The 26,157-nt window shown below is 51.3% G+C and overlaps 2 protein-coding genes across 3 annotated transcripts; both read left to right on the forward strand.

Annotated features, from left to right (window-relative positions):
• The first annotated feature begins 1,399 nt into the window (after positions 1-1,399).
• LOC122365188 (transmembrane protein 177-like) lies at positions 1,400-4,544 on the forward strand. 2 transcript variants are annotated; one of them, XM_043336184.1, is made up of 6 exons: positions 1,400-1,409; positions 1,695-1,865; positions 2,549-2,777; positions 2,955-3,179; positions 3,423-3,584; positions 3,914-4,544. In XM_043336184.1, exons 2-6 carry the CDS (start codon positions 1,720-1,722, stop codon positions 4,136-4,138), a joined length of 987 nt encoding a protein of 328 aa, XP_043192119.1. In that variant the 5' UTR covers positions 1,400-1,409; positions 1,695-1,719; the 3' UTR covers positions 4,139-4,544. The 2 variants fall into 2 exon arrangements, with proteins under 2 accessions (XP_043192119.1, XP_043192118.1); XM_043336183.1 differs by lacking the exon at positions 1,400-1,409 and having other exon boundaries at positions 1,635-1,865.
• A 1,420-nt stretch (positions 4,545-5,964) lies between these two features.
• On the forward strand, positions 5,965-24,674 carry LOC122365199 (rotatin-like). Its single transcript, XM_043336196.1, has 21 exons — positions 5,965-5,979; positions 7,004-7,038; positions 9,500-9,677; positions 13,880-14,049; positions 14,309-14,500; positions 14,828-14,919; positions 15,091-15,187; positions 15,427-15,585; positions 15,844-15,990; positions 16,358-16,600; positions 16,841-18,744; positions 19,049-19,204; positions 19,494-19,594; positions 19,927-20,857; positions 21,086-21,285; positions 21,453-21,880; positions 22,125-22,329; positions 22,489-22,703; positions 22,987-23,139; positions 23,563-23,692; positions 23,958-24,674. The coding sequence occupies exons 3-21, from the start codon at positions 9,593-9,595 to the stop codon at positions 24,230-24,232; spliced, it is 5,883 nt and encodes a 1,960-aa protein (XP_043192131.1). The 5' UTR covers positions 5,965-5,979; positions 7,004-7,038; positions 9,500-9,592; the 3' UTR covers positions 24,233-24,674.
• The last annotated feature ends 1,483 nt before the right edge of the window (positions 24,675-26,157 follow it).

Raw genomic sequence — 26,157 nt, forward strand, 5'->3', positions numbered from 1 at the left:
AGGGTACTGAAAGTTTCGTCGCGATCGGCCGCTTTTTACGCGAGTTATTTGCGAAAAATCGAGGGGGGTCCGTTCCACCCCCCCTATACGGGCGAGGGTTAAGGGAGGGGGGGGGGGGGCACTGCCGACTTTTGGTCCCATTCTTTCCATGCAACGCCCATAGGGCTAATGTCAAAATGCCAAAATCAAAGGGGGGCACGGTGCCCCGGTGCCCTCCCCGTTCCGCCGCCTATGTTAGTGACCTCAAATAGTAAAACATGTCTTTGACGGACAATTGCATATCGATGATTTTTAATAATATGCCTTTTTACTCGATTTTACAACATATTTCTTGAACTGTCTGTAAAGTGTAAACGGTGAAAATTCGATATTTGACCTGACCTGTGACGTCATTGGTCAAACCGAGGTCAATAAAATTGGGTCACTTCAGGGGCGTCGACGCGTAAGGAAAACTGGTCCGACTTTTTCTCGGGGGGCCCCCACCGGTGGGGGCCCCCAGGTGTCGAACGGCTTCCCAACGTACATTTACATACATACATGAGTATACAAATGTATAGGCCCCCGCGGTGTTTAGCAGGGCCCCAGAGGCGCAGCAGGGCCCCCGAATTCTATAGCAGGGGCCCCCGTGGCCGCAGCAGGGACCCCCGTAGCCGCACCAGGGGCCCCGTAGTCGCAGCAGGGCACCCGCGGGTCGCAGCAGGGCCCCCGCGAGCCGCAGAAGGGGCCCCCGCGGTGTCTAGCAGGGCCCCAGAGGCGCAGCAGGGCCCCCGCATTCTGTAGCAGGGGGGGGGGGGGGCGAGCCGCAGCAGGGCCCCGCGAGGCGCAGCGGGGCCCCCGTGGCCGCAGCAGGGCCCCCGAGAGCCCCAACAGGGGCCCCCGCGGCCACAGCAGGGGCTCCCGCGGTCGCAGCAGGGCCCCCGCGAGCCACAGCAGGGCACCGCCTAGTCGAAAAAGTGGTCCGACTAGTCGGAAAAGTCGGACCGGTGTCGACGCCCCTGGGTCACTTAAGGTAGTTCCCAGTTGGGGCTATCCAACACCGTTTGATGCTTGTCGCTATGCTTGTCGCTATATTGTGTGGTTCTCGAGATCCCGGGGGGGGGGGGGCGGCAAAATGTCCATCTGTGCGCTTTGCTCGGCAGGCCCCATCGGCGCGGATTACGGGCCTAATGGTTGCTTGTTGACCGACTTCATCATGTGACTTTTACGTAAAAGCAAAATAATCGAGATGGGTAGGTAGAAACTAGGTAGGTATATAGGTATGCAAATGAAAGGACGTGGGAGCACATACACGCCATGCAAGTTTTATGCAAGTTTTATTCCCCTGCGTACAAATTATCTGACCCTGAGCGCGTTGCGTCGTACGGGGCGATAAGCTTGCGATAAGCCTTGCTTTCATTCTTTACGAAGAGGTTAAATTTAGCTACACTGACTTAGCAATTTTTGAGACATTAAATGCGCAGCTGCGACAACAAAACACTTTGTTCACGACTTCCGTATAACGCCTAAACTAGCAGAGTAAGCTAAAATTAACAAATCAGTGTAGGATATGATTGCGTGTGCAGCACTTTGACATCTTGTAAAGAACATATGACCTTCATGATAAGTGCTTCTTGTGTGAAGGGTCCCGGGTCACCATTTATTATTTATACGAATAACGCAGTTTGAGTTGTATTTTTGGTTTAGATAAGTCCAAGATAAGTCCACGCCAAGATCCACGCTATGGCGAAGTTTCTTAAATGGATTTCATCCAATCGCCGAATCTCTCAATATTGTGTGGGACTCGCGGGTGGTTGCATATTTGGTGGATATTTGCTGCCACACGGGCTATTTCTAGATAAGTATAAGCGTTTTGTACAGGCATACAGGTAAGATATAAAACAGTCGTACGTATGGTCATGCATTAAAAATGACTGTACCACAATCGTATTACAATTTTATGAAGTTAGTCTTCAGTAAAGGTCAGCGATTAAATCAGTTTATTGATATAAAGCATATGTCCAATGTATTAGAAATTAAGCATCATCATCAATGAGATTATTTCTTTTGAAGAGCCAGGCCTTAACAGGATGCCATAACTTTTTCAGAGATGGCTTTTAGCTAAAGGTAAAATTTGTAAGTTTTTTTTTTAACAAATAGCACGGTTCAAGTTTTATGTGGGATTCGCTAGCCTAGCACTAGGGCTGCCCACCAACAACTTCTTTTAAATTTGTGAACATGCATCACAATCCTTTGGAATGAAATGACTATGGTACAGGGAGCTGAAATATGCAGCCACTGAGGTCGAATATCTCAATTTGTATGTTCTGTATAACTTACGTGCTGTTGTATACCAGCTCAAATGGCATAAAAGCCTCGGTAAAACTTAAACTATGAATTATTTTAGGCTTTTATATTCTATTTATTTATCCCATATCTCTTGTAAATTGTAAGCCTAAAAAGCATTTCATTGTTTCCACCTTTTGACATGTCCTGTTCCTACATTTTTTAATGTTTTATTCTGGACTTGCACAACTCTCCTCCCTCACTCCCATGCGCCTGTTTCCTGCAGAGAGGGGCTGCCTGTGAAGCTGACGCCGGAGCTGACGCGGCATGTGGACGCGGTGCTTGATGACGCCGCGGTGGACGCCGACGAGCGCAGCCGACTGCGCTTCTTCACGGCGTTCGGCGCCGATCCGTTCCACGCGGGCGGCACGGGACTGCGCTGGGGTGCCGCCATCGGGCTGCCGCAGACCTTCGCGCTCGACGGTCCCGCCGAGCTCAACAGTAGCGGCTTCACGGTAGGCGGTGGGAGGCGGGCGTAGGATCGTCATGAAATGGTGACCAGTAAATTAAAGTTGCATGCCTTTTTACAGGATTGAATTTAAATGATATAATTCCATTTATCTCTTATTCTACATTACTATTCACTGCTGCACTTATGTCAAATGAGCCGATTTCTCCTTTGTCGACGGCAGGTGGGCGGCAAGAAGGTGGACTGGGAGTCGCGCGAGGGCGTCCTGCTGAACGACGGCCTGCGCCTCTCGCCGGCCGCCCAGCGGTTCGCCATCGCGCGCGAGCTGTGGCACGTGCGCAGCTCGCAGGTGTGGCAGGACGGAGGTGTGGGCGCGGCAGCGCTATTCGCTACCTATCTGCTGGGCAGCTCCCTCAACCAGCGACTGGGCTTCGCACAACGGCCACGGGTGAGACGACGATTGGGGGGGATAGGAGGGGCGCTATATATTGGGTAATGTGTCGGGAAGGGAGACAGTGAGGCAGCTTAGGGTAGGATAGTATGGTTGAGCAGTTACAGTTACGCTGTCATCACGTTGTTGTAAATGTCGACATACTGTAACAACAATTAGCGGGGACCTAAACGGGCTTTCCTCATGCCATTTTCTAGGGTGCATTGCATTAGGTCATTTTCTGCCTCTTCTCTCCGGCAGGGTCTGCGCGTGATGTTGTACTCGCTGGTCTCCCTGTTCGGTGTTGCCGTCTGGGTGACAGTCACCGATGTGATCCAGCACCACCGGGACAGCGAGTCGGACATGGCAGCGGCTCGGCTGGGCGCCGCCTACGCCTGGGGCGGCGTCGAGTTCTACGAAAAGGTATAGCGGAGCCTGGAAAGTTTGACTACTGATTCCGTCTTTCGAGATAGTCGGCTGGTAGTTGTTCATTTTTATGGAACTCTTATTGGGTACCAGTGCGCTGAAACTTTCTATTAGTACGAAACTATGTTTTGTATGCGGCGATATCAGCTTATGTGATTTTTTACTTGTTCTGAATGTTGATGCCTAAGAATTGTTTTTTTTTTCAATATTCAATATTCACGTCAGTTACTAAAACGTCATTTTATTTTGACACGTCGATATAACCGATAAAACTCAGTCCGCCCATATCATCTCGTTTGAAACGCCCTCTGTCTCACCCTCGCCAGACCCTGGAGCGGAACCGTGCTCTCCGCCGCCTGCTGGGAGAGGACGGCGAGAGCTCGTACTCGGCGTTCGGTAACGAGCGTACGCTGCTGCGCCAGCCGCGGATGCCGCTCACCGAGCGATTGGAGACGCTGCGCGCGTACTGCGAGAAACACCACCCGGTGGAGCGGGCGGCTGGGGACGAACCCGTGTCGGCACAGGACGCACCGCCGGCTGCCGCCGCGTAGGGACGGTGTGGGGAGAGTGTGTTTGGGGGGGGGGGGCGCTGAGAGAGTCTGGGTATGTTGATGAAGTGTGGGTGTGTATGTGAACTAAATGTGAACTAAAAACACGTTTGACGGTTGGTTCAGACGGTGCTGAGCTGAAGAGAATATGAACGATTGGAATTCGGACGTCAGTGAAAGGGCTGAGTGATTTGGTCCGATCTGCAGTGTGTTGCATTGTGCTAACGGCGATTTATTTTTCATTTCGCCATGCCCATATTGTGTGCTCGGTTGTTATTCGTTAATGCTGTTGATGAACTGACGTGCTGGAAGTTGGAAGCTGTTCTTTTGCCGCCGATGCGACTAAGTCAATGCAAGGCTGGTGAACATTGCGTCGTTTTTTGTAGTCAATACAGTGATGTGGATTGTGGATCTAACTGAAATGCCGATTTCTGATTGCTGTTGCCGACAAGAGCGTCAAAGACCTCTACAACGGCTGTATGCTGTTTGCCAAATCCGTATTCTGTTCTCACCGAGCCCCCCTCCCCCCTCCATCCCGTTCAGCAGTTTACGGTAGAAGGGAGTTTATCGTCATGTGGCTAATGACTGACGGTACAATGTCCATTCTGAAAATACGTCAGACCCGGTGGAGGTGAGAAAAGGATCGGTTAGTTGAGAGGGACATACTACAGTTCCGCCCTCTAGGCCAGTGTTCGCCACGGGCCCCAAAATCCCCAGCCCAGCCCGGCCCGGGCCCATGGGTTCAGAGCCCGGCCCAGCCCGTAGCCCGCTGTTGGCAAATATTCCAAGCCCAGCCCGGCCCGGCCCGTCAAAAATAGCAATCTAGTTATTGTCTTAGTCCATTGCTATAATAAGCATGATTGATTACACTATTTTGAGAACAATTCAAATTGCATGAATATTAACATGGCAATCATGACTCCCTTCTTTTCAATGAATATAATCATTTCAAGCACCTATGGCACAAATTTTAACAGTAACAGCAAGCACCTCAGTCAATTAGGTCATGATTACACACCTATAAAAAGTTTCCATGATTATATTAACTACATTCTATGAGTAAAGTTATCTTGCAAGCTGATGTGTGTGAACATTATCATTCATAATTGGTGACTCTAATGCATACTTGAAGGAAGTATTTGCAACATACTCTATACTTCCCAGCACTTACCAGCAGAAAAAAGCTTGACTTATGGGAATTGATGAATCTGTCTGGGATTGACCTTGCTGTTAAATTCACTCCATAGATGCTGCAATATCAACAGCCTGAGAAAGCATACAAAATAGGTGACACTAACTTTAGCACTGTCTTCCAAAAAAAGAGAAAATCCATCTATTTATCAGCAAAACTGATTTAAACTATTTTCAATTCATGCCCACGTGTCAACCGAATCTCTGTGGAGTGTGGACAACTATCTGCTACTTTCCTTGCTATTTTATGTTAGGCTCTTTTCAAGATATGGATATCGCTAGCAGCGTAAGCAGAAAACATGGTAAGCTTGAAATGGCATTGGGTACTTTTACGAATTTTACGCATCATCATCATCAATCGAAAATGAGCGAACACTTCTTAATTGTCGCAGCTGCGGCAGGTAGCGATTTTGACCAATTGTATAATAAAACATATATGATCAAGTATTTGTTTTGTTTTTCGTTCAAGTTTTCAGACTTTGTGATTTAGTTTTATTTTTTATTTGTTTAATTTTGTTTTTCACCCTGGTACTTACTTAAAAAACGTATTTATTTGATATACTGTTGTGTATACTACCTAGATGCCGCCACATAAACATAGCACCGCCGCCATGATGCAAATTTTGTTGAGAGTGAGAGGGGGCTGGTTTGTTGTGATTTATTTTGACAAATTTATGGACATTTAAAGAAGCTTTCATCGCGAAATACTCTGTAGAATTCCTCGTTACTTACAGTGTGTTTTGTGAGTATCCTTTTAAGGTTCTGTTCGTTAAAAAGCCGTCGGTGAAGGAAAAAAGACTGTGTTGGAATTGTCTCACTATCGCCATATCAATATATAAGTGTTAAACTTAATGTAGCCCTGTAGCCCATCATTGTTGAGTGGCTTCTTAGTTTTTGGAGTTGTAGTGCTAAATAAGTTATTCTGATGACTACATTTTAACTTTTATTAACAAACTAATGATGCTAGAGATTCTCTGATCTTTTTGGTTGCAGCATTTTTATGAAAACCCTCCTATGTGTGACATGATGTGATATTGGATAATTCTCAAGATTCCCAAATTTCAATATCAAGTAGGTTTTCTTTCACATTGCTTAAATTTGGTTTAGTTTTTGTATTTTCCCAGTGGGTTTTGTTTGCATCAGTTTCCAAATTTTCTTCAATTGACATTAGTCGCAACGCAAAACCCATAGTGCACAAAGCTCTTGGCCCGGCCCGTCCATAGCCCGTTAACTAATGATATTTGGGGGCCCGGCCCAGCCCGTAGCCCAGCCCGGCCCATGGCCCGTTGGGCTGGCCCGGCCCGTGGCGAACACTGCTCTAGGCCGACCAAATTCACAGCAAAACTCAAGCCATTCAAAAAAATATGCCCGAAACACTGACAAAATTAATTCATTATTCATGGCCCAATATCCCCTCTCGCTCGAGTTATTGGCAGCATTGCTAGATAGATAGCATTCCGAGGGCTGTCAGGGGCTGGTGGGACCCTGGCCCTATCTTATCGTCATCATCGCTAGCGACGCTTTTAGATCTATGCTGGCGACCCTGGCGACATGGTATATAGGGCCTTGGGCGACATATGCATTCCCTGCTGGCGACGTTCTTCCCGCAAAAAAAAACTTCACGAATTTCTATTTCCTTCATGTTGTGAAGTTTTTTCCCGACCCTATCTGCGGCAGGTGGCGCAGTTAAAAGGTGGCGCGGCTTTTGAAAGGTAAACAGATTTTGTGCTGTGTGCAATGCCAAGGCTGATGTCAATGCATTGTCAATGTAAGTAAGTACTGAATTCGAATTGTGTCAAAAAGTGAATCATTATTAGGGTTAGAATGTCTATTGTAAATATTAATTTGGTTTTGTGGCTGATTTTAATAATCGATCATCTTTGATGTCAATCTGTGGTACCAATCTTACACATCAATTTCAATCAATGAAATGTCAAAAACTCAAAACATGTTTGTTAGGTATTTCCTATTTTTTGCAACTTCTTTTTTTCTTTTCCATGCATGCCTTTCAGATGTATCTACCTAGTGAGAAGTCAGAGTGTTATAAATAGGCAGAAAAGTGTCAAGTTCATTGTTCAAGTCAAAGTGGCTTGTAATTGTACTGTAGGCTGGTTTGCAAATAATTGATCAAAGACCAGTTTAACAACTGACTGAAAATAGCATCCTGCTGGAATTTTTTTGCCCGAAGACCGCTTCACATATGGAGCGTAAATGAGATGGGCACGTAAGACGTAAGTGGATAGGGCTTAACTGGGTAGTCATAAAGCAGGCGTCACACTTCCGTGTTAACGGCCGGAGGTCCGGTGACGGGCTGTGGCCTTGAGACGGCCGCCGGTTTATTACGTCACAAACGTACTATCGATGCAGAGTTTTCTATCGATGTGAGAGCTTTGATTTACGGAGCGGGGAGATGAAAATGACCAGCGCACAGCGGACGCAGGGAGAGGAAAGGATAAAAAACTTGGTCACAGCAGCGGACTCGCTTCGAATCCGAAGGTCCCGGGTTCGAATCCCACCATGGCGTTGCCTCAGCGGCCACTTTATCGTACTTTTTAAGTTTTAGAGGGCTGGGATCGGCAGTGCTGAGGGTGCTAGAGCTCACTGACTCGACTCCAATGCAGAGGTCCTGGGTTCGAGTCCCACCACGGCGTTACCGAAGCGGCCACTTTATCGTAGATGCTTTTTTAGTTTTATAGGATTGGGATCGGCAGTGCTGAGGGTGCTAGAGCTTACTGACTCGACTCCAATGCAGAGGTCCTGGGTTCGAATCCCACCACGGCGTTACCGAAGCGGCCACTTTATCGTAGATACTTTTTTAGTTTTATAGGATTGGGATCGGCAGTGCTGAGGGTGCTAGAGCTTACTGACTCGACTCCAATGCAGAGGTCCTGGGTTCGAATCCCACCATGGCGTTGCCTCAGCGGCCACTTTATCGTACTTTTTAAGTTTTAGAGGGTTGGGATTTGGTTGATTCGAACCCAGGACCTCTGCATTGGAGTCGAATTAGTGAGCTCTAGCACCCTTCGCACTGCCTATCCAAACCCCGTAAAACTAGAAAGAGTACGCTAAAGTCAGCTGCTGAGCCAACGCCATGGCGGGATTCGAACCCAGGACCTCTGCATTGGAGTCGAGTCAGTGAGCTCTAGCACCCTCAGCACTGCCGATCCCAATCCTATAAAACTAAAGAAGTACGATAAAGTGGCCGCTTCGGTAACGCCGTGGTGGGACTCGAACCCAGGACCTCTGCATTGGAGTCGAGTCAGTGAGCTCTAGCACCTTCCTCAGCACTGCCGATCCCAGCCCTCTAAAACTTAAAAAGTACGATAAAGTGGCCGCTGAGGCAACGCCATGGTGGGATTCGAACCCGGGACCTCTGCATTGGAGTCGAGTCAGTAAGCTCTAGCACCCTCAGCACTGCCGATCCCAATCCTATAAAACTAAAAAAGTACCTACGATAAAGTGGCCGCTTAGGTAACGCCGTGGTGGGATTCGAACCCAGGATCTCTGCATTGGGGTCAAGTCAGTGAGCTCTAGCACCCTCAACACTGCCGGTCCCAGCCCTCTACACACAAAAAAACACGCACACACCCAAAAAAGTTCGCGACTGTCGGCCGCTGATCGAACGGCATGGTGGGATTCGAACCGGTGACCTTCGGATTCGAAGCGAGTCCGCTGCTGTGACCAAGTTTTTTTTATCCTTTCCTCTCTCTGCGTCCGCTGTGCGCTGGTCATTTTCATCTCCCCGCTCCGTAAATCAAAGCTCTCACATCGATAGAAAACTCTGCATCGATAGTACGTTTGTGACGTAATAAACCGGCGGCCGTCTCAAGGCCACAGCCCGTCACCGGACCTCCGGCTGTTAACACGGAAGTGTGACGCCTGCTTTATGACTACCCTTAACTGTTGGTGAATCGTCTCCGTATGCGAAGCCGTCTTTAGGCAAACAATTTGGCAGGGAGCTAGGTATTTTTCTGTTGGTAAAACTGGCCTGAGCAGTGATTTTCTATTTACTCATGTAACACAATGCAATAATGCATGCTGAATTATTCTGAGCTCTGTTAGGTTTAATTGTAATGGAGGGATGGTCTCACCAATTGTTAAGTAAATGTTCACTCTCCTGGAGGATACCCACTCCAAAGTCCAATCTCCAAATGAAAAGTTGCTATGTTTCAGATTGAAGTGCCAGTATGAGCAACTAAGGGTTACTTGTATCTCAATGTCTTATTTATTTATAAATAAGAGTTATGCCAAAAGGCCTGCAAGCTGATGATGGGTGAAGAATGTACACCAAGAGGCATGACACAGGCTGGAAGGTCACAGAGCTCTGTTGACCTCTTCATCACCAAACTAGGCAAGTGTTCACATTTGCTGATTCATGCATCAGCTAGATGCATGCTATTCTGAATACATTAAAATATATGCATCCAAAGATAAAGTCTAATATATGTTAAGTTTATCTGACTCCATTTCCATTTACTAGAAATATGACCTACCAGGTAAACATCCAAGTATGCATTCTTTCACCCTGCACTGCAGGTTTGGTGACCTTTTTCCTCCCCCAGCCCCTGAACTCATCGCTTCCATGACAAAATATCGAAACGCAAAATATCGAAGCGCAAAATATCGAACGCAAATTATCGAAAGCAAAATATCGAAGTCGCAAATTATCGAAATTGCAAAATATCGAAATCGCAAAATATCGAATTGCAAAATATCGAAATCGCAAAATATCGAAATCGCAAAATATCGAATCGCAAAATATCGAATTGCAAAATATCGACATCGCAAAATATCGAATAGCATAATATCGAAAGCAAAATATCGAAACGCAAACTATCGAAACGCAAAATATCGAAACGCAAAATATCGAAAGACAAAATATCGAAAGACAAAATATTGAAAGACAAAATATCGAAAGACAAAATATCGAAAGACAAAATATTGAAAGACAAAATATCGAAAGACAAAATATCGAAAGACAAAATATTGAAAGACAAAATATCGAAAGACAAAATATCGAAAAGGCAAAATATCGAACGCAGAATATCGAAAAGACAAAATATCGAACGCAAAATATCGAACAGACAAAATATCGAACGCAAAATATCGAAAAGGCAGTATATCGAACGCAGAATATCGAAAAGGCAAAATATCGAACGCAAAATATCGAACAGACAAAATATCGAAGCAGAATATCGAAAAGGCAAAATATCGAACGCAAAATATCGAACGCAAAATATCGAAAAGACAAAATAACGAACGCAAAGTGTCGAAAAGGTAAAATATCGACTTGAAATGGCCCTCTGCGGACTCCTTAGAGCTCTGTCGAACTCATCGGGCCCTCTGTTATCTGTAGGCCTCAAAGAGCAATCAGCGGGTCCATGACAGACTTGGAAAACTCTGATATTTTTTGTAGATCTCAGCAGTGGCGGCGGAAGGTAATTTTGGATGGGGGTGCAAAGTTTTCTCAAGGGGCCCCTCTGGAAGTTTTGCCCCCCCCCCCGATCTTTTTTAGAGTGATTATCATTGCTTTATGAAAAACGAAGATTTTGGAAAACAATCCCCAAAAACACAAGTTCTGCAAAATATTTGAAATTACAGTGTACCTATCTCAAATAAAGCATAACGAAGCAAATGCAGCTAGTTTTTATCATCTAATCTTGTTTTAGTCTAGCCACCACCCTCAGCATCTCAACCCACTTTTCTGGATCCGCAGTGGACCATTACGGGCCCTACGAGACCGTTCTTAGAAGACCGTGTTTAAAGGAAAAGGGCCACCTTTAACATGGGGATTGAAACTGAGATAGCCATCTTGTAGCCCGTGTCCGAAAACCTGTCTGTCTACCTCCTTACGGCCGATTTCGGCCTCCATTCGTAGTTATCGGCAATTTTAAAAGAAAATACGCCAGGAATGCGTTCTTATCCCAGGAATGCGTTCTTATCCGACAATACAGCCACCCGCTGCGAGGCTTTGGTTTTTTACCAATCAGCTCCAACCAGCTCAGCTTTAACCAATCAGCTTATCTGACACAATCCGACGAGTCTGTCTTCTGAACGCTGATTGGCTTGAGTGTGACGTCATCGCTATGCCATCATACAGTAGGTGCCATAGAGAGTATCAACATAGTACCAATATGTTAAATAGTTTTAAATACTTTTTCGCGAATTGTGCACTTCTGGCACCAGTTTTAAAAAGAAAATGAAAAATAATAATGTCAAAATGAAAAACAACGATATCTTCATATTTCACGAAGGTGGCCCTTTTCCTTTAAAAGCCCCTTGGAAACCGACCCCTTAGAGGCTCCTCCAGAGACCTACATGACTCCCCAGACCGAATGAGCCCTCCGACCAGGGTCGGTCCCTCAGAAGTTGTTGAAGGGTTTCAGAAAGCAGTATACTCGTAGGCTCGAAAGGCTTTTGATGGCTCTCAGAGACTGACATCGGACCCAAAAAAGCCTGTATGGAGACCCTCCAAAGCCGGGATGGCCACCAGGAGCCGATGTTTAGCCTAAAGAGCCAGCATGGAGGATTGAATAGAGGAAAGGACTAGGAGTCTCAGTGGGGCCTTCAGGAGCAAGCGTTTGGGGCCCCAAAAGTATGTGTGGGGTCTTAGAGGCAGGTAAGCCCCTGGAGGCCTATAGAATTGCATAATTCCAACTCATAATGTCTCTAAATATTATTCCTCACATTTCAAACACAAGTTTTACTTAAAATTTATTAACAAATTTATTTATTAAAGGTGAACTATTTCCTTTAATCAACCGAGGTTTTCATTGAAGATATGTGTTGCATATAAGTACAAAAATTGACGCATGCAAGGGATCTTGGAGGACAATTGTTGTTTGTTAATTTTGGATGACAGATGTTAAAGGAAATAGTTCACATTTTAACATGGGTTTTGAACTGGAATAGCAGTTCCGTAGCTTGGGCTGAGACGAGCATAAATCAGGAGCTTTTACAGCCCAACGATCACCCTAGGCAAAGATATTCTATTTCTCGTCCCGAAAAATGTGTCTTGCGTTGAGGATGTGTGCCTTGCATATATTCGCATCCAGTATGAAACGAGCATGGGTCCCGAAAATTCTTCAGAAACTAGAGAAATTATCTACGAGAACTCTAGAGAAATTCGCTCCAGTGAGGCGCTCCAGTAACAAAAGCACGAGCAGATCGCCCAAATGCCGGTGGCCGCGATAATTTCTTAGTTTCTGAAGAATTTTCGGGACCCATGCTCTTTTCATACTGGATCGCGTGTGCCTTACAGAAACTGAAAAGTTCTTCCTATATCAAACATATAGAAAATAATCTTTTGTTGTAAAAAGGTTTTATTTTCTTTGCTGATCATTTTGAACATAAAAAATCACAAATCCATTGCAAAAAAAATAATTTCGTGAAAGTGAACTATTTCCTTTAATTAAGAAGGAATAGGCCCTTGCTGCTATAGATACCCACTTATAAACATAAAAATGCACGATTTATGGACGACGCAGTGAAATTAAAATGATGTTAACCCGCGCCTGACTGGGGTATATTCCATAACACAACTGACTGGGGGGGGGGGGCTATTTGGAGCCCCCCCCCCCTCCTATCTCCGAAGCTACTGGACCGATTTTCAAAACTCAAACGGTGTTTGATAGCAGTGGCGGATCCAGGGGAGGGCAAATAGGGCAATTGCCCTCCACAAAGGACATCATTTTTAACATTACGTCTATGGCAGTGCATGAAAAGAAACAATAAATTGTGATGGTTTGCCCCTCCCAAAACTCTGGGTTGGATCCGCCTATGTTTGATAGCCCCGGAAGATCTGTGAGCGAAACCTAATTTCGACAGAGTTCGACAGAGCTCTAAGGAGTCCGCAGAGGGCCATTTCAAGTCGATATTTTACCTTTTCGACGCTTTGCGTTCGTTATTTTGTCATTTCGATATTTTGCGTTCGATATTTTGCCTTTTCGATATTCTGCGTTCGATATTTTGCCTTTTCGATATTTTGCGTTCGATATTTTGTCTGTTCGATATTTTGCGTCCGATATTTTGTCTTTTCGATATTCAGCGTTCGATATTTTGTCTTTTCGATATTCTGCGTTCCATATTTTGCCTTTTCGATATTTTGTCTTTCGATATTTTGTCTGTTCGATATTTTGCGTTCGATATTTTGTCTTTTCGATATTCTGCGTTCGATATTTTGCCTTTTCGATATTTTGTCTTTCCATGTTTTGTCTTTCGATATTTTGTCTTTCGATATTTTGCGTTTCGATATTCTGCTTTCGATATTATGCTATTCGATATTTTGCGAGTTCGATATTTTGCAATGCGATATTATGCAACTCGATATTTTGCGATGTCGATATTTTGCGATGTCGATATTTTGCGGTTCGATATTTTGCGATTTCGATATTTTGCGCATTCGATATTTTGCTTTCGATATTCTGCCACTTCGATAATTTGTATTCGATATTTTGCTATTCGATATTTTGCTTTTCGATATTTTGTCCGGAACCCGAACTCATCCCCCACTGCCCCCAGTAACACTGCCCCCTCCCCCCCCCCCCCCATCAGGTCACCGTCTGCTGGAGATCCGGGAGCGCGCTGCCGACTCGCTGCTGAGTGCTGTCTCGCTGGGCCTGCTGCCGTCCCAGCAGCTGGCTGAGCGGCTGCGCAGTCAGCTGCTGCTGCCTGGCTGGGAGGGTCGCCAGCAGGCGCTCCGGCTGCTCGACCAGATCGCTACCGTATGTGTGGGAGTGGGCGGTGTCGCTGTGGTTGCGATATGGCGGGCGATGTCGTGACGGGAGCTGGGACTAAGTTCCTGACGTTTTTTATGATTTATTTTGCTAAATGAACGATTTGCTTCGACGTCTTCTTATTATGAAGTGCTGGTTTCATGCTTTTTTACTCATAAGATTTACCTTGATTCTACACAAAAATTAAATTGACTTAATTGATATTACTAATGCCACATTCATCCCCCATGATATTCGCCGATTTCAGAAGGGACCTGTCGATGGCGAGCGGCTCAGTCCGGAGCGGCAGCACTCTCCGGTCCGGCGGGTGGGCGGGGAGCGCTCCCCACTGCGGAGGGTCGGCGGGGAGCACTCCCCGGGGAGTGCCGGACGGCAGCCCTCCCCAGTCAGGGACGGTCCGTGGCGGACGGCCTCCCCCGGCGGGGACCAGCCTGAACAGGTGAGCAGTCGGGGAGGAGGTGTGGCGCGGATGGTATATGATATCGGACGGAATTTGGGTAGAGTTACGGTGCGTTGATTGGGTTTTGTTTACCTTCTGTCGTTTAAGCTTGAATATTTTTATCCACTTTTCATCTCTTTTCGTCGCGTCTCGAAATGTTCAATGAATGTTTGTGCCCACCGTATTTAACGCAACGCATCACATTTCATATAAATAACTCGCATTTCCCACCACCATAGAATAAGAGATGTCGCCCTCGGTTAGATTAGCGTCATTAATTTGTCATTCCGATCGTTTCGTAACTCATCTGCCCATTCTGTTTTCTAGATCGGAGATGGGCCCGACCAAAAGTACGGTGGAGACTTCATTCCGGTGCTGTTTACCCCGGATGATAATGATACGGCCGGAATGGAGGACAGGTCAGTTTGACAACTACTCGAACAAATACAACAAAGTACAAATGAATGCTAAAGCAAAAATGCATGTTCTCGTCCTGATAAGCATCAATTTTACTGTCTTATGACAGCATCGATTTTCCTGGACAATGAAACGTAAATGTCAGCGATCTGATATAAGTCATCTCCTCCCAGGATGTCGGCAGCCAGCTCGGAGAGTGATCAGGAGGATCAGGAACAGGATCAGGAGCCACCGGATGAGGGGGACATTATTCACAGTCTGCCCTGGAAGGTACGCTATTCGAAACACCATGCTCGATCTTTGGTCGGGTTGTGGCCTCCGTAGTGCCAGTCTTGGTTGCTTGGAGATGTTCTTAGCGTGCGATGATAAGAGATTTTGAGCCATATGGCTCTCTGCTTTACGTGGATGGCTGGTGGCGGCTCGCTGTTTTATTTAGGATAGGTACTTGATCACGTCTCAGATAGTCTATCAATACCTCGTTGACGTCACCTTCCCCGTCTCACTGACAGAGTCTGATCGCGTCCGACCTGCACGTGCTGACGTCCACGGCGGGCTCTCTGACGTCCGGGGACGGCCGCGCCGTGCGCCAGGCGCTGCACTTTCTGCACGACGTCACCCTGAGGGACTTCCCTGCCGAGGTGTTCCTCCAGCGGCCCGTGCTGCTGCAGGTAGGTACGGCGGAGAGAGTCTGAGGTGTTTGGGTCGCTCTGAGCTTATCTTGTGCGACAGTAAAAAGTGGTGTTTCAATAGTGACATCCACGATAAAAAAATCGGTAGCTAAGTATATTAGTAAAAGCTGTGTTTTACCTGCACATTGGCCATGTCTCTCATCATTGTATTGTCTTGCTCTTCTTGACTTGCTATTCAGTTTGGACTTCCTTTATATAGTTCAGACCCCCTGACCGCCTTTTCCTCTCCTCGGTCAGGCGGTGTTCCACGTGCTGGTGTCCACCGACGAGTCGGAGACGGATGTGCTGCTCTCCTGCCTCGAGTGTCTGACCGTGCTGACCGAGACGCTGCTGCACCGCTGTGACGTGATCGCAGCGCCCGAGACCCGCCAGACGGCCACTCTGGTAAGGCAGCTGCTCCAGGGGCGTGCAGTGTGGCCTGTGGGGTGGTACTTACCGTCTCACTGGGCTGGGTAATTGTGCTGGAGGGTGTGAAGCATTCATGCAAGGATAATCTGCTGAGTCTTGATTGCTATTCGGTATTCCGTTGCTTCTTCCGTATTCCGTCATTTATCATTTTTATTCGCTTTGTTCTTCTTCAGCGTTTTCGAAGTTTCGGTTATCCTGAAGTCTTATTTATTTGTCAAGTCTATGAATGGGCTAATGATCCGTCGATGCTTCCACTACCTACCTAACGTTTTCTCCCTCTCATTACTCCACCAGACCGCGGACCTCTCTCCCTCTGCTCACCTCCTCCGTTCCTCTCCCTCAGACTGCCGGCCCCACTGCCGAGGAGGCGGCCGGCGCTCTCTCGCTGCCGACGTTCTGCGGTCAGCTGCTCAGCCAGGCGCTCAGCTGTCTGTACGTGAGACACTGGGCGGTCCTGGTGGCCGCCGCCCGACTGGGGGCCGCCGTGTGCCGGCTGGGCCGCCGCGCGGTGCCTGCCCGCCTCTGGACCGCGCCTCAGGGAGAGGCCGAGCAGAGGGCGCAGCAGGCGCTCATGAAGGCGCTCAAGGTAGGGAAAAGGGGCCATAAGGAACGTGGGTCGATAAAAGGAAACCCTGCACTAAGTTCATAACAAAGGCAAACCTTTGGCCAACGATCCATCAAGCTCTCCAATTGGAAAATTTCAATTGGAAGTATTAGCGATCGAGAGTAGCGGTTGTAATGCTCATATTTCGGGTTTGTTTTGTTGGTATTTGTTGAGGCCTTGCTACCCCACATAGTCTCACACCGCCCGTCCTGTGTCCGTCAGGTGTTTGACGAGGTTCTCCGCTGGCACCACAAGTGTTACCGGTCGGGGGAGAGCGTCCACCTGCATCGCGCCGGCTGGCTGCTGGCCGCCGCTCTCCTGGCAGACGCCTGGGCCTCCCTCCGACCCCCGCCCGGTCTCTGGGCCCGCCGACACCGGCTGCTGGCCGCCCCGCTGCACGTGCTGCTGGATGAGCTGCTGTTCGCGCAGCAGCCGGCGCTGCACGCGCGCCTGCTGCGTCTGGTCACCGACTCCGGCTGCGCGCGGCTGTGGAGACGGCTGGAGCGGCTGCGGTCAGCCATGGAGGCGGCGCGCCGACTGGTGGACGGCGGTGGACGGGCGGACGCGCTGGCTGCGGCGGCTGCCATCGAGCTGCACGGGGGCCGGGAGCTGGTGGAAAAGGCGGTGGCGGCCGTGTGTGAGACTCCGGCGGCCGAGGGGACGCCGGCGGGCCGGCAGAAGGAGACTGAGGACGGTAAGGAGGAGGCTGAGGGTGATGAGAGCGCCGGCGGCCGGCTGCTGTTGCGGCTCCTCAGCTCTCCTGTGCCGGTGGTGCGCTCGGCGGCGTACCGCGGGGCGGCGGCGGCGGCGCGCGCCGCGCTGAGGGACGCCGGCCGGCGGACTGTCCCGGCCCTCATACAGCCGGCGGTACTGGAGCTGGCGCTGACGGACGGACTATCGGACCGACAGATCGAGTCGGACGCCACCGACCTGGTGCTCTACGCAGTCACCTCGGAGGCCTGGGTGCCGCGCCTCCGGCCGGTGCTGGTCACCGCACTGCCGCTGTTCCTCTGCCACGTGACCCGCCCACAGCTGACGCGACCCCTGAACCACGTCATCGGCCTGTGTCGCGCTGAGCACCTCCGCAGTGATCTGATCCTGACAACCCACCGGAGCCGCGCTGTGAGAGAGGACGCCTGGAGTCGGATCGTGTCGCGCCTGTCCGCACAGAACGCCACAGTCGAGCTGCTCCCCGACCTGAGTCAGCTGGGCGCGCTGGACCTGGCGGAGCTGACCCTGGTGGCCGAGCCGCCGCCGGTGGCCAGCCGCCGCGGCGAGGTGAACGACGTGCTCACGCTGACCGCTCTGCTGCCGCTGGCCTGGTGCGGCACGGCGGCGCTGGACGTGCGCCGCGCCACACTCTCCCAGGTGGCTGTCCTGCTACAGGACCCCGACCTGCACCGCGCCTTCCTCGACCACGACGGCCTGGCGCGCCTGCTCAGCAGCATGACACGCGCCGTGCTGCGCGAGCCCGACCTGGCGCACGACATCAGCCTGTTACCGGACTGCGTGTCGGCGCTGCGCCACCTGGCGCTGTTCTCCGCCGGCTGCCGGCACCACCTGGGGGACGATCCGCAGCTGCTGCTGCTTCTGGTGCGGGTGCTGCTCATGTTCCGGCTGGACGAGCGGGTGCGCGCGGCGGCCGCTCAGCTGCTGCTGGCCGCCAGTCTGGACTCGGCGCTGGTGTGCCGCCGCCGGCCCGGCCAGCATATCTGGGAGGTCCTGGTACCGCCGCCGATGGACAGCGCTCTGCGGCTGCCGTTCGCGGTGACGGCCCGCCCCCGCCGGCCGCTGGGCCGAGCTCCCGGCGAGCTGCCGCCGTCGGCGCTGACCGAGCCGGTAACCGTGTGTGGGGAGCGGCTCAGTGTGACCGGTCTGCTCCGCACCGCCTGGAGCCTGGCCTGGCACGGTGAGCTGCGCGCCGCGCCGGCGGCTGCCGAGTACAGCCAGCAGCTGCAGCTGCCCGAGTGGCAGCTGGCGGCGGCCGAGGCCGGGCAGCTGCAGCGGGTGGCGGCCGACACCCTCCGACACCTGGAGGGCGTATGCTCTCACACGGCGGCGCGGGTGCTGCTCTCACAGCTGGGCTGCTATGTGACCCTGCACCGACAGACAGGCGATACGGACAGGTGAGTCACGGCGCCAGAAGGCTGTCGACATATCAGCTTATAAGCAACGGCCAGTCAGGCGGTTTAGAAAGCTCTGTTTGGTCACAAGTCCTTTTATCAGTCTGCAAGCCTAATCAATAAAGTCCCAAAGTCGCAGTGATTTCGACTACTTTCGCGCTATTATGCCTCGTCTGGTAAATGGCTCGCCCCGCAACATCTAACCACTGGACGTAATGACGGCTCGACGTTCGACGAGCTTTTTGCAGCACACCCCCGTCCTCGCACACATGCCTTCTCACTAATTCCACCAACTCTCCCCTTTCAGTGACGGTATATTCTCGGCATCTGCCGCGGACCGTTGGCTGTCTGTGCTCCGCCGTCACCTGCTGACCCCTCCCACCTCCGAGCCGGACCGGCGGGTGCTGACGGCCGCCCTGCAGCTGCTGTTATTACTGCCGGCACACAGCCGCCTGCCAGACAGGTCAGACCCGCGCCCGGCAGGGAGGGATAAGTTTGCTGATGGTCGTTGCTCTGTCTAGATGAAGGTATAAACGTCGGCATAAGTGGAAAGCCTGCTAATACGATAATGCATTCGATATGTGATGGAGTAGTTTTGACACTCCATTTGCCGAGGGTTTTCAGTGAAGTTCAATTCGACTTATTGTGACCTATCCCAAATGATGTCTTAATACCCATCGAAGTTGTTCTATTGCTGTGGTGGAGGCCGTGAAGGCCATAGTCTAATCGTTGCGTCTGCGTGTACCCGACAGGGCGGTGACGCTGCTCTCTGAGCACAGTCAGGTGTTTACCGACTCTCTGGTCCGCGCTGCCGACCATCCACAGCAGGGTCAGCGGCAGACCGCGCTCAGAGGTACGAGAAATGGGAACCCAGTGGGAGATCAAAGGCGGGATAATGGCACTTGGACGCTACTCAGAGGTTCCAGTGACGGTGTGGAAAGGGGTGGAAGAGCCACTTGAGTGATTGCAGATTTCGGCTCTTTTTATGGTTACACTTCGTTTGTTTCCGCCTTCTTTTTGAGTTGATAATCATATCACTTTTACGGTGACATTTCAGTGTTTTCACGAACAATGTGTTCAACTCTTCTTCACGTCCAGTCACTTATTAGTAAGGTAAGCTTGCAGTCATTGGCATCACCTTTGCCTTCGCCGACCCCATCTGACCGTCCTCCTCTCCCCGTCCAGCGCTGCAGCTACTGGCGGAGCTCTGCTGCCGCTCGGTGCCCGGCGCCGCCGATCTCCTCGACTCCCTGACCAGCCAGGCGGTGTCGGCGGCGGCCGGCGCCGGCTCGGAGCACTTCTACAGCCTGGTGTCAGTGCAGCGGTGCGCGGCGCTGCTCCAGACGGCGCTGCTCTCTCCCCACCCGCTGCCGGAGACCCTCCACCCGTCGGTGCGCCTGCTGCGGGACCTCTGCGCCGCCTTCCTGCCGGCCTCCGGTCCCGCCGACAGCTGTATGGGCGCCGGGGTGCTGGCGGCCGCCGCTCTCTGTCTGCCCGCCGTCACAGACCGACTGTGTGAGTGGGGCGACGCGTGCGCGGCCGCCTGGAGCGCTGACGTGCCGGACGGCGGCCGGCTGCTGTGGCTGTCCGCGCTGTGGCACCACCAGGACACCCAGGTGCGCTGGGGCGGCCTGGCCGTCGCGCTGGGGCTCACTCGCTGGCCGGAGGGTGCCGCGCTGCTCACACACCAGACCAGACACCTGCCGGGCGGCTGCTGGGGCGCCTCGCTCGGCCTGCTGCTCGATGAGGGAGAGGCGGCTGCGGTTCGCGAGCAGGCCGCTCTGCTGCTGGCCAGTCTGACGGCTCACCTCGACACCAACACTGACACGGAGACTGACACCGCAGACCAACTCTGCGGCCCCGAGGTGACCAACGCAGCCGCCGAGGTGTGCCTGACGGGTCCCGGCGCGCTGGTAACTCTGCTCGAGAACGCTGACTGGGCCGGCCAGCTGTCTCGGCTGGTGACTCAGCTACAGACGGGTACGGCCGCCGACTCCGAGCAGACTGTGACACCCGGCCTGGCGGCCGCGGCGCTGCGGCTCTCCCACAACGCGGCAGTGCTGTGTCCCGTGGACCTGGTGGGACCGCTCACCGATACCGTCCACACCCTGCTCAGGTGGGTAAAGGGCGGCGTAGAGTCGGGATTTAAGACCTTTTAATGGCAGTTTAAGGGAGGGTGAGAATTTGATGTGAGTAGCAGGTCCATAGCAGGATGGACTGAGATATGTATATGCCTTTTCGCCTTTGGAATGAGATTACGGGATGTAAATGGTCCTGAATCACGATTCACACCAACCTTCCATTCCCGATAACTTTACGTGTCTGACCGGCCTCCGTCCCTCAGGTTCAGTGACGCTCTGGGCGTGGGAGGCGGCTGGCGAGGCTGGCCGCCCGCCGAGGTGGCGCCCTTCTGGACCGAGGCACTGCGGCTGTGCTCGGCTCTGGTGATGCTGGAGCAGCCCGGTCGGCCGGGAGCCGCCCACCTGCTCCTCTGTGATAGGAGGGCGCTGGATGCGGCGGCTGGCACGGCAGTCACCACAGGAGGTAAGGACAGAGGGAGTTGGGATGTGAAGGGATAAGGTGCGGGAGTTTGCGAAGGTGGGCTCAGTGTTTTGTTTTTGTTAGATGATTGGCGTTTTGATGATTTATGCTGAAAATGCCTCAAGTCAAATATTTGAAGCCAAACGGAGTATTTGTTTCGTTTTTCGCAGACACGGAGCTGTGCGAGGGTCTGTTCTCTCTGCTGCTGTCCCTCCTCTCCTCGGACCGCGAGGAGGGTTTCTCTGCGAGCGCCGAGCTGCTGCTCAGCTGGCCGGAGCTGTGGCCGGCGCTGGCCGCCGCGCCCGCCCTCCTGGAGCCCCTGCTGGCCACGGAGGCGGCTCGGCTGCTGCGGCTGAGTTCCGGCGCGCCGCTGCTGGCCGGCCTGGAGTCGGCCGGCGAGCCGCTGTGCGCCGCCCTGCTGGCCGGGGGCGCCGCCAGCCGCCGGCCGCTGGCCGCCCTCCTGCTGGTCAGCGCGGCGGCCAAACGGGCGGCTCTACAGGCGCAGCTGCACCGCCGGCTGACCGGCCAGCTGCGGGAGAACATCGCCGCCCTGGTCACCGGCTCACTCAGCGTGCGCGCCGCCAGGAGCAAGGTCAAGGTCAGTCACCGAGTGGAGAGGCCGAGGTGCCGATACGGATATGGTTGTCACTTGTCAATTGGCACTCATTCAACATAAGTATCTCATCACACAGTCATTGTCAATTTCCCCCACAGTGATAGGCACTGCCGGCTTTGAGAGACTCAATATATCTTGAAGCTTGCTCTTCTTACTACTCCGTTCCATCCACTCTCATGCATCTTACAACTAACTTGACCTTCTTCTTTCACCCATGACCCGACAGGAGCGCAGCCTGCTGTCGGACCTGGTCAGTGACCTGGACCTGCTGCGTAACCTGATGAGCGGCTCGGCCGAGGTGAAGCAGGCGCTGGCTTCTGACGGGCTGCCGAACCTGCTGCACAAGCTGTGGCCCTGGTGTGTCACCTCGCGGCAGCTCACCGTCACCGTACTCTGCACGCTCAACACGCTGGCAGCCGGGTGCACCGAGGGTAAGAAGCGAGGCTTTGCTCTAGAAGCTTTGGGACTGTTTGTGGACGAATTTATGGGAGAATGCATCCTTAGTGGTGCTGATGATGAATTGATTTGTGTCTTCGTGTCTTCGTTTTGTTATGCTTCTCGTTCGTCACCAATGTTCTTCCGTTCACCAGGGGCGCGCGGGCTGGCCTACACCAGCGCGGCGCTGCACCAGGCGCCGTCGGGCTCTCCGTCGGGAGCCTCGCTGGTGCATGTGGTGCTAGACGACTGTCAGCGTCACCTGGAGCGGCGCAGCGCCGACAGTGGCGCCGTGCAGCGGCTGGCCGTCAGTTTCAGCCTGCTGGCGGCCGCCGCGCTCGTCCAGGAGGGACGAGCCATCATCTGCCGGGTCAGTCGCCGTCCTGAGGTCCTTGTACTGAAGCTTGACTTGAAACACTCAACTCTACATGACTTCATTAGCACGCTGAGTTCATCTTCCTTTAACCTTTGGCCAAGAGCTGCAGACTTCTACCTGACTGTCTGTAAAGATCGCGATAAAAAAATTAAATGCACATTAGCATAAAGCGAAACTGTCACCACTCACGGTTTGCCGGTGGTTACGCCAGCCCGATCCTTTACTCCCTTCCGTCTTCATACACACTGACCACCATGTGTTTCCTGTCCGTCTACAGAGCTCGTTTCTGTCCGGGTTTCGGTTCTGGCGCGGCGGCTCGAGCTCGGCGCCCGCCTCGGAACAGAAGCGGCGCCTGGCCGTCACCCGGCTCTGGATGCTGCTCATCAAGAACGTCACCTTCTTCGACGAGGGACAGAAGGTGGTGGCCAGGGTGAGTGCTGATCTTGGTGGTTCTGGGCGTGGATGAGAAAAGCATTTTGAATTTATTTGGTAAGCGTTCTTTTGTCGTATTTCAGGAGTCACTTAGTCTTGTTAGATAAGCTTAGTTTATTTTTGCTTCGATGTTTTGGAACGGCACTTTGCTTTACAAAGTCAATATCCACTTTTCAGTGAGGATCAAAGCTTCTAGCTCTATTGTCTCACCGTCTCACTGTGTATCTCCTCTGTCTCAGACCCCGGAGTTAACCGGCTCTTGATGTCTCACTGTCTCACTCTGTGCCTCTTGTGTCATAGCTCCTGGAGGCCACCGGCTCTCTCATGTCTCACTGTGTGTCTTGTGCCTCAGATCCCGGAGGTCACCGGCCTGCTCGTAGCTCAAATGACTCATTGCCTCACTGTGCCTCCCGTGTCTCAGATCCCGGAGGTGACCGGCTCGCTGGTGGCTCTGATGTCTCAGGAGGACACCAGTCTCCGCTCGTCGGCCGTGCTCGTTCTGAGGAACCTCAGCTACATCACTGCCATGCAGACGGCTCTCATCAACACCGGTAAGATGGGATACGCGACTTTTACAGTCAACTGATTGCTTCTTATTCGTCGCTCAGTCAATCCGCTATCTATTTGATGTCGATTGGTTGTTCTGGTCATTAGCTGTTCTGATCACTGCTGATCGCTGATCTTCGCTGTCAGTCTTGCTGACTGCTGACCACTGCGTGTTATTGCAGTTCGCTGATATTTGCTGTTAGCCTCGCTGACCGCTGGCTGGGTCGTCACACGGATGTTAAGGTGGCACCGCCCCCCTGTTTCCCTCAGACGGCTTTGTGGAGGGAGTGGCCGCCGCTCTGGGCTCCGGACAGCCCGCTGCCAGCTGCGCTGCCGCCGCACTCTGCTTACAGCTACTCACCAGCAGCCGAAAGGCCCGGGCAGTGCTGACATCTACCGCACATCTGGAGAAGCTCAAGTCGGCCGCGGACTCGCTGGATGTCGCGGCGGACGAGATGTCGTCAGAGGTGTTCAGCAGAGTGCGAGACATGCTCCGTCAGGAGGGCCCGGGCCTGGCCGGCCAGGCGGGAGTGACGGCTGTATGATCTTACCTCGGTGGTAAGGGGATTCGAGCGATCGCCCTGGATGGTCCCGGCTTGGCGTGTGTGACGGAGGGGGTAAATTGAACCACATGTGTCTGTTGAAAACTGCTGAGTAACGCTGATGGACGCCTTTCGGCGGCTCTGCGGTACTTGCACCGTGACCTGGGGGTTTCCTGTATGTGTATAGTGAAAACCAGCGAGCATTATGAAGTGAGCATTCGAACTGACGACTCTGAGCGAGAGGGGTTATAGTAAATATCTGTGATATTGCATCGTTCACCAAATATATTTTCGCAATATCCGTGTGTATACTGCAATGCATTCAAAAGAAATGCTTGACTATAGGAGCTCTATTTTCGTTATGGACTCATTGCAAAACAAGTTTGTGCTGAAAATCATCACGTATTTTAATGTGCAGATGCTGAATACATATCCCTGTAGTGTAGATGCGTTTGTAATTTTGTTTCTAGGACGGTAAATATCCATGATGTAAACGGCACTTGAAACATTCGAGACCTCTGTTATGCTTAAGAGTTAAGAGCAATGTCGATTAGAAGCGCTGGCCGTTGATCCGCTAAATTGAGGCTTGCCTGTCAAGACTATGATTATGGGAGCATCGTTTTGTTCAAATAATTTATGCACGTGTATTCCATTCTACTTAGGTACATCACTGCTATCTTTCCGACCATTTCAAGCGCATTGATCATGTCATTGTCATGAAAATTTGGCTCAGGAATCAGGATGCCCAATGTCCATTGCACCCATGACCCCATTTCTTTCACTAGGTCATGCATCATGGACGTACCTATATCGACCGAGAGGCACCGTGTTTTAGAGCCCAAATACAGAGCACTTCGCTCATCTTAAAACCGATTGGTGAGGGTAAACACCAGCCCCCAGCGAGGGCATACCTACACAGTGCACACTGCACAAATTCCACCTGAATGTGACCTTTCACCTCATCGCCCATATGAGCATAATTGCCCCAGTTGATTGTTGTTTACCCGATACCGGACTCTCCCCGTCTCTATGTGATAAATGAAAGGGTCCATCGCGGGACGCGGAGGATTCTTGTATGCCTACAGCACACGGGCTCATAATAGTAGGCCTTGGCGAATGGCGATTGGCAATTGTTGGCCTATTCCGGGTCATCCATTTTCTGTGTTATTGTGGCGTCACTTTCCCGTCACCAACTGCTTTGTGCTCGTTTCAGTTGTGGACCGTTTCGTCTTTTTGGCATCCTTCCCGCCAACCCATTTCGGCTACCAGGCGCTGCGGTACAGTCTATCTTCAGGCGCTGCGGTACCTACAGTCTATCTTCAGGCGCTGCGGCACAGTCTATCTTCAGGCGCGCGCTTTTACTGCCATCTGTCGGCGAAAAGCGGCAAAGCATACCTTCGAGTGCTTAGCACTTTGTAGCCATAATGTGCGTCGGGTGACATTATCAAATATTCACATACATAATTGATATGTATGTTTGCGTTATTAACTAGACATAATTGATAGGAACGGAAATCATTGTGTGTTTATATAACAGCGGAAAATGTAGGAATTCTCTGAGGAGGGCATGGTGAGTGCCGTCAACGGGTCAGTTCAGACGTTTGGGACAGATAGGTAGGTAATGGACGCATGGCTTCTGCTTATATGACTCATTGTTGAAAAAGAAAATCGTTTGGAAATTGCATCCTCTTTGATGTTTAAAATCCTAGTTCTTACCCTTCCAGTACAAATAATAGTTCGAATGAGTTCAGAACAGCGCACGCTCCGTACAGTCTCAGGCCGCAACAAAAATATATTTGATTGGGAAAACATTGTTGTTGCCGCAATGAGGCGTGCTTACCTCCTTTCAGGATAGTCTGATGAGTTCAATGCCGTATCGTCGTCAAATATTTGATGTGATCGCTTGCCTTCACAATAGCGCTAGTGAG

This window comes from Amphibalanus amphitrite, unplaced genomic scaffold (assembly GCF_019059575.1).
Source record: "Amphibalanus amphitrite isolate SeventyFive unplaced genomic scaffold, NRLGWU_Aamphi_draft 000721F_arrow, whole genome shotgun sequence".
NCBI classification, from domain to species: Eukaryota; Metazoa; Arthropoda; class Thecostraca; order Balanomorpha; family Balanidae; genus Amphibalanus; species Amphibalanus amphitrite.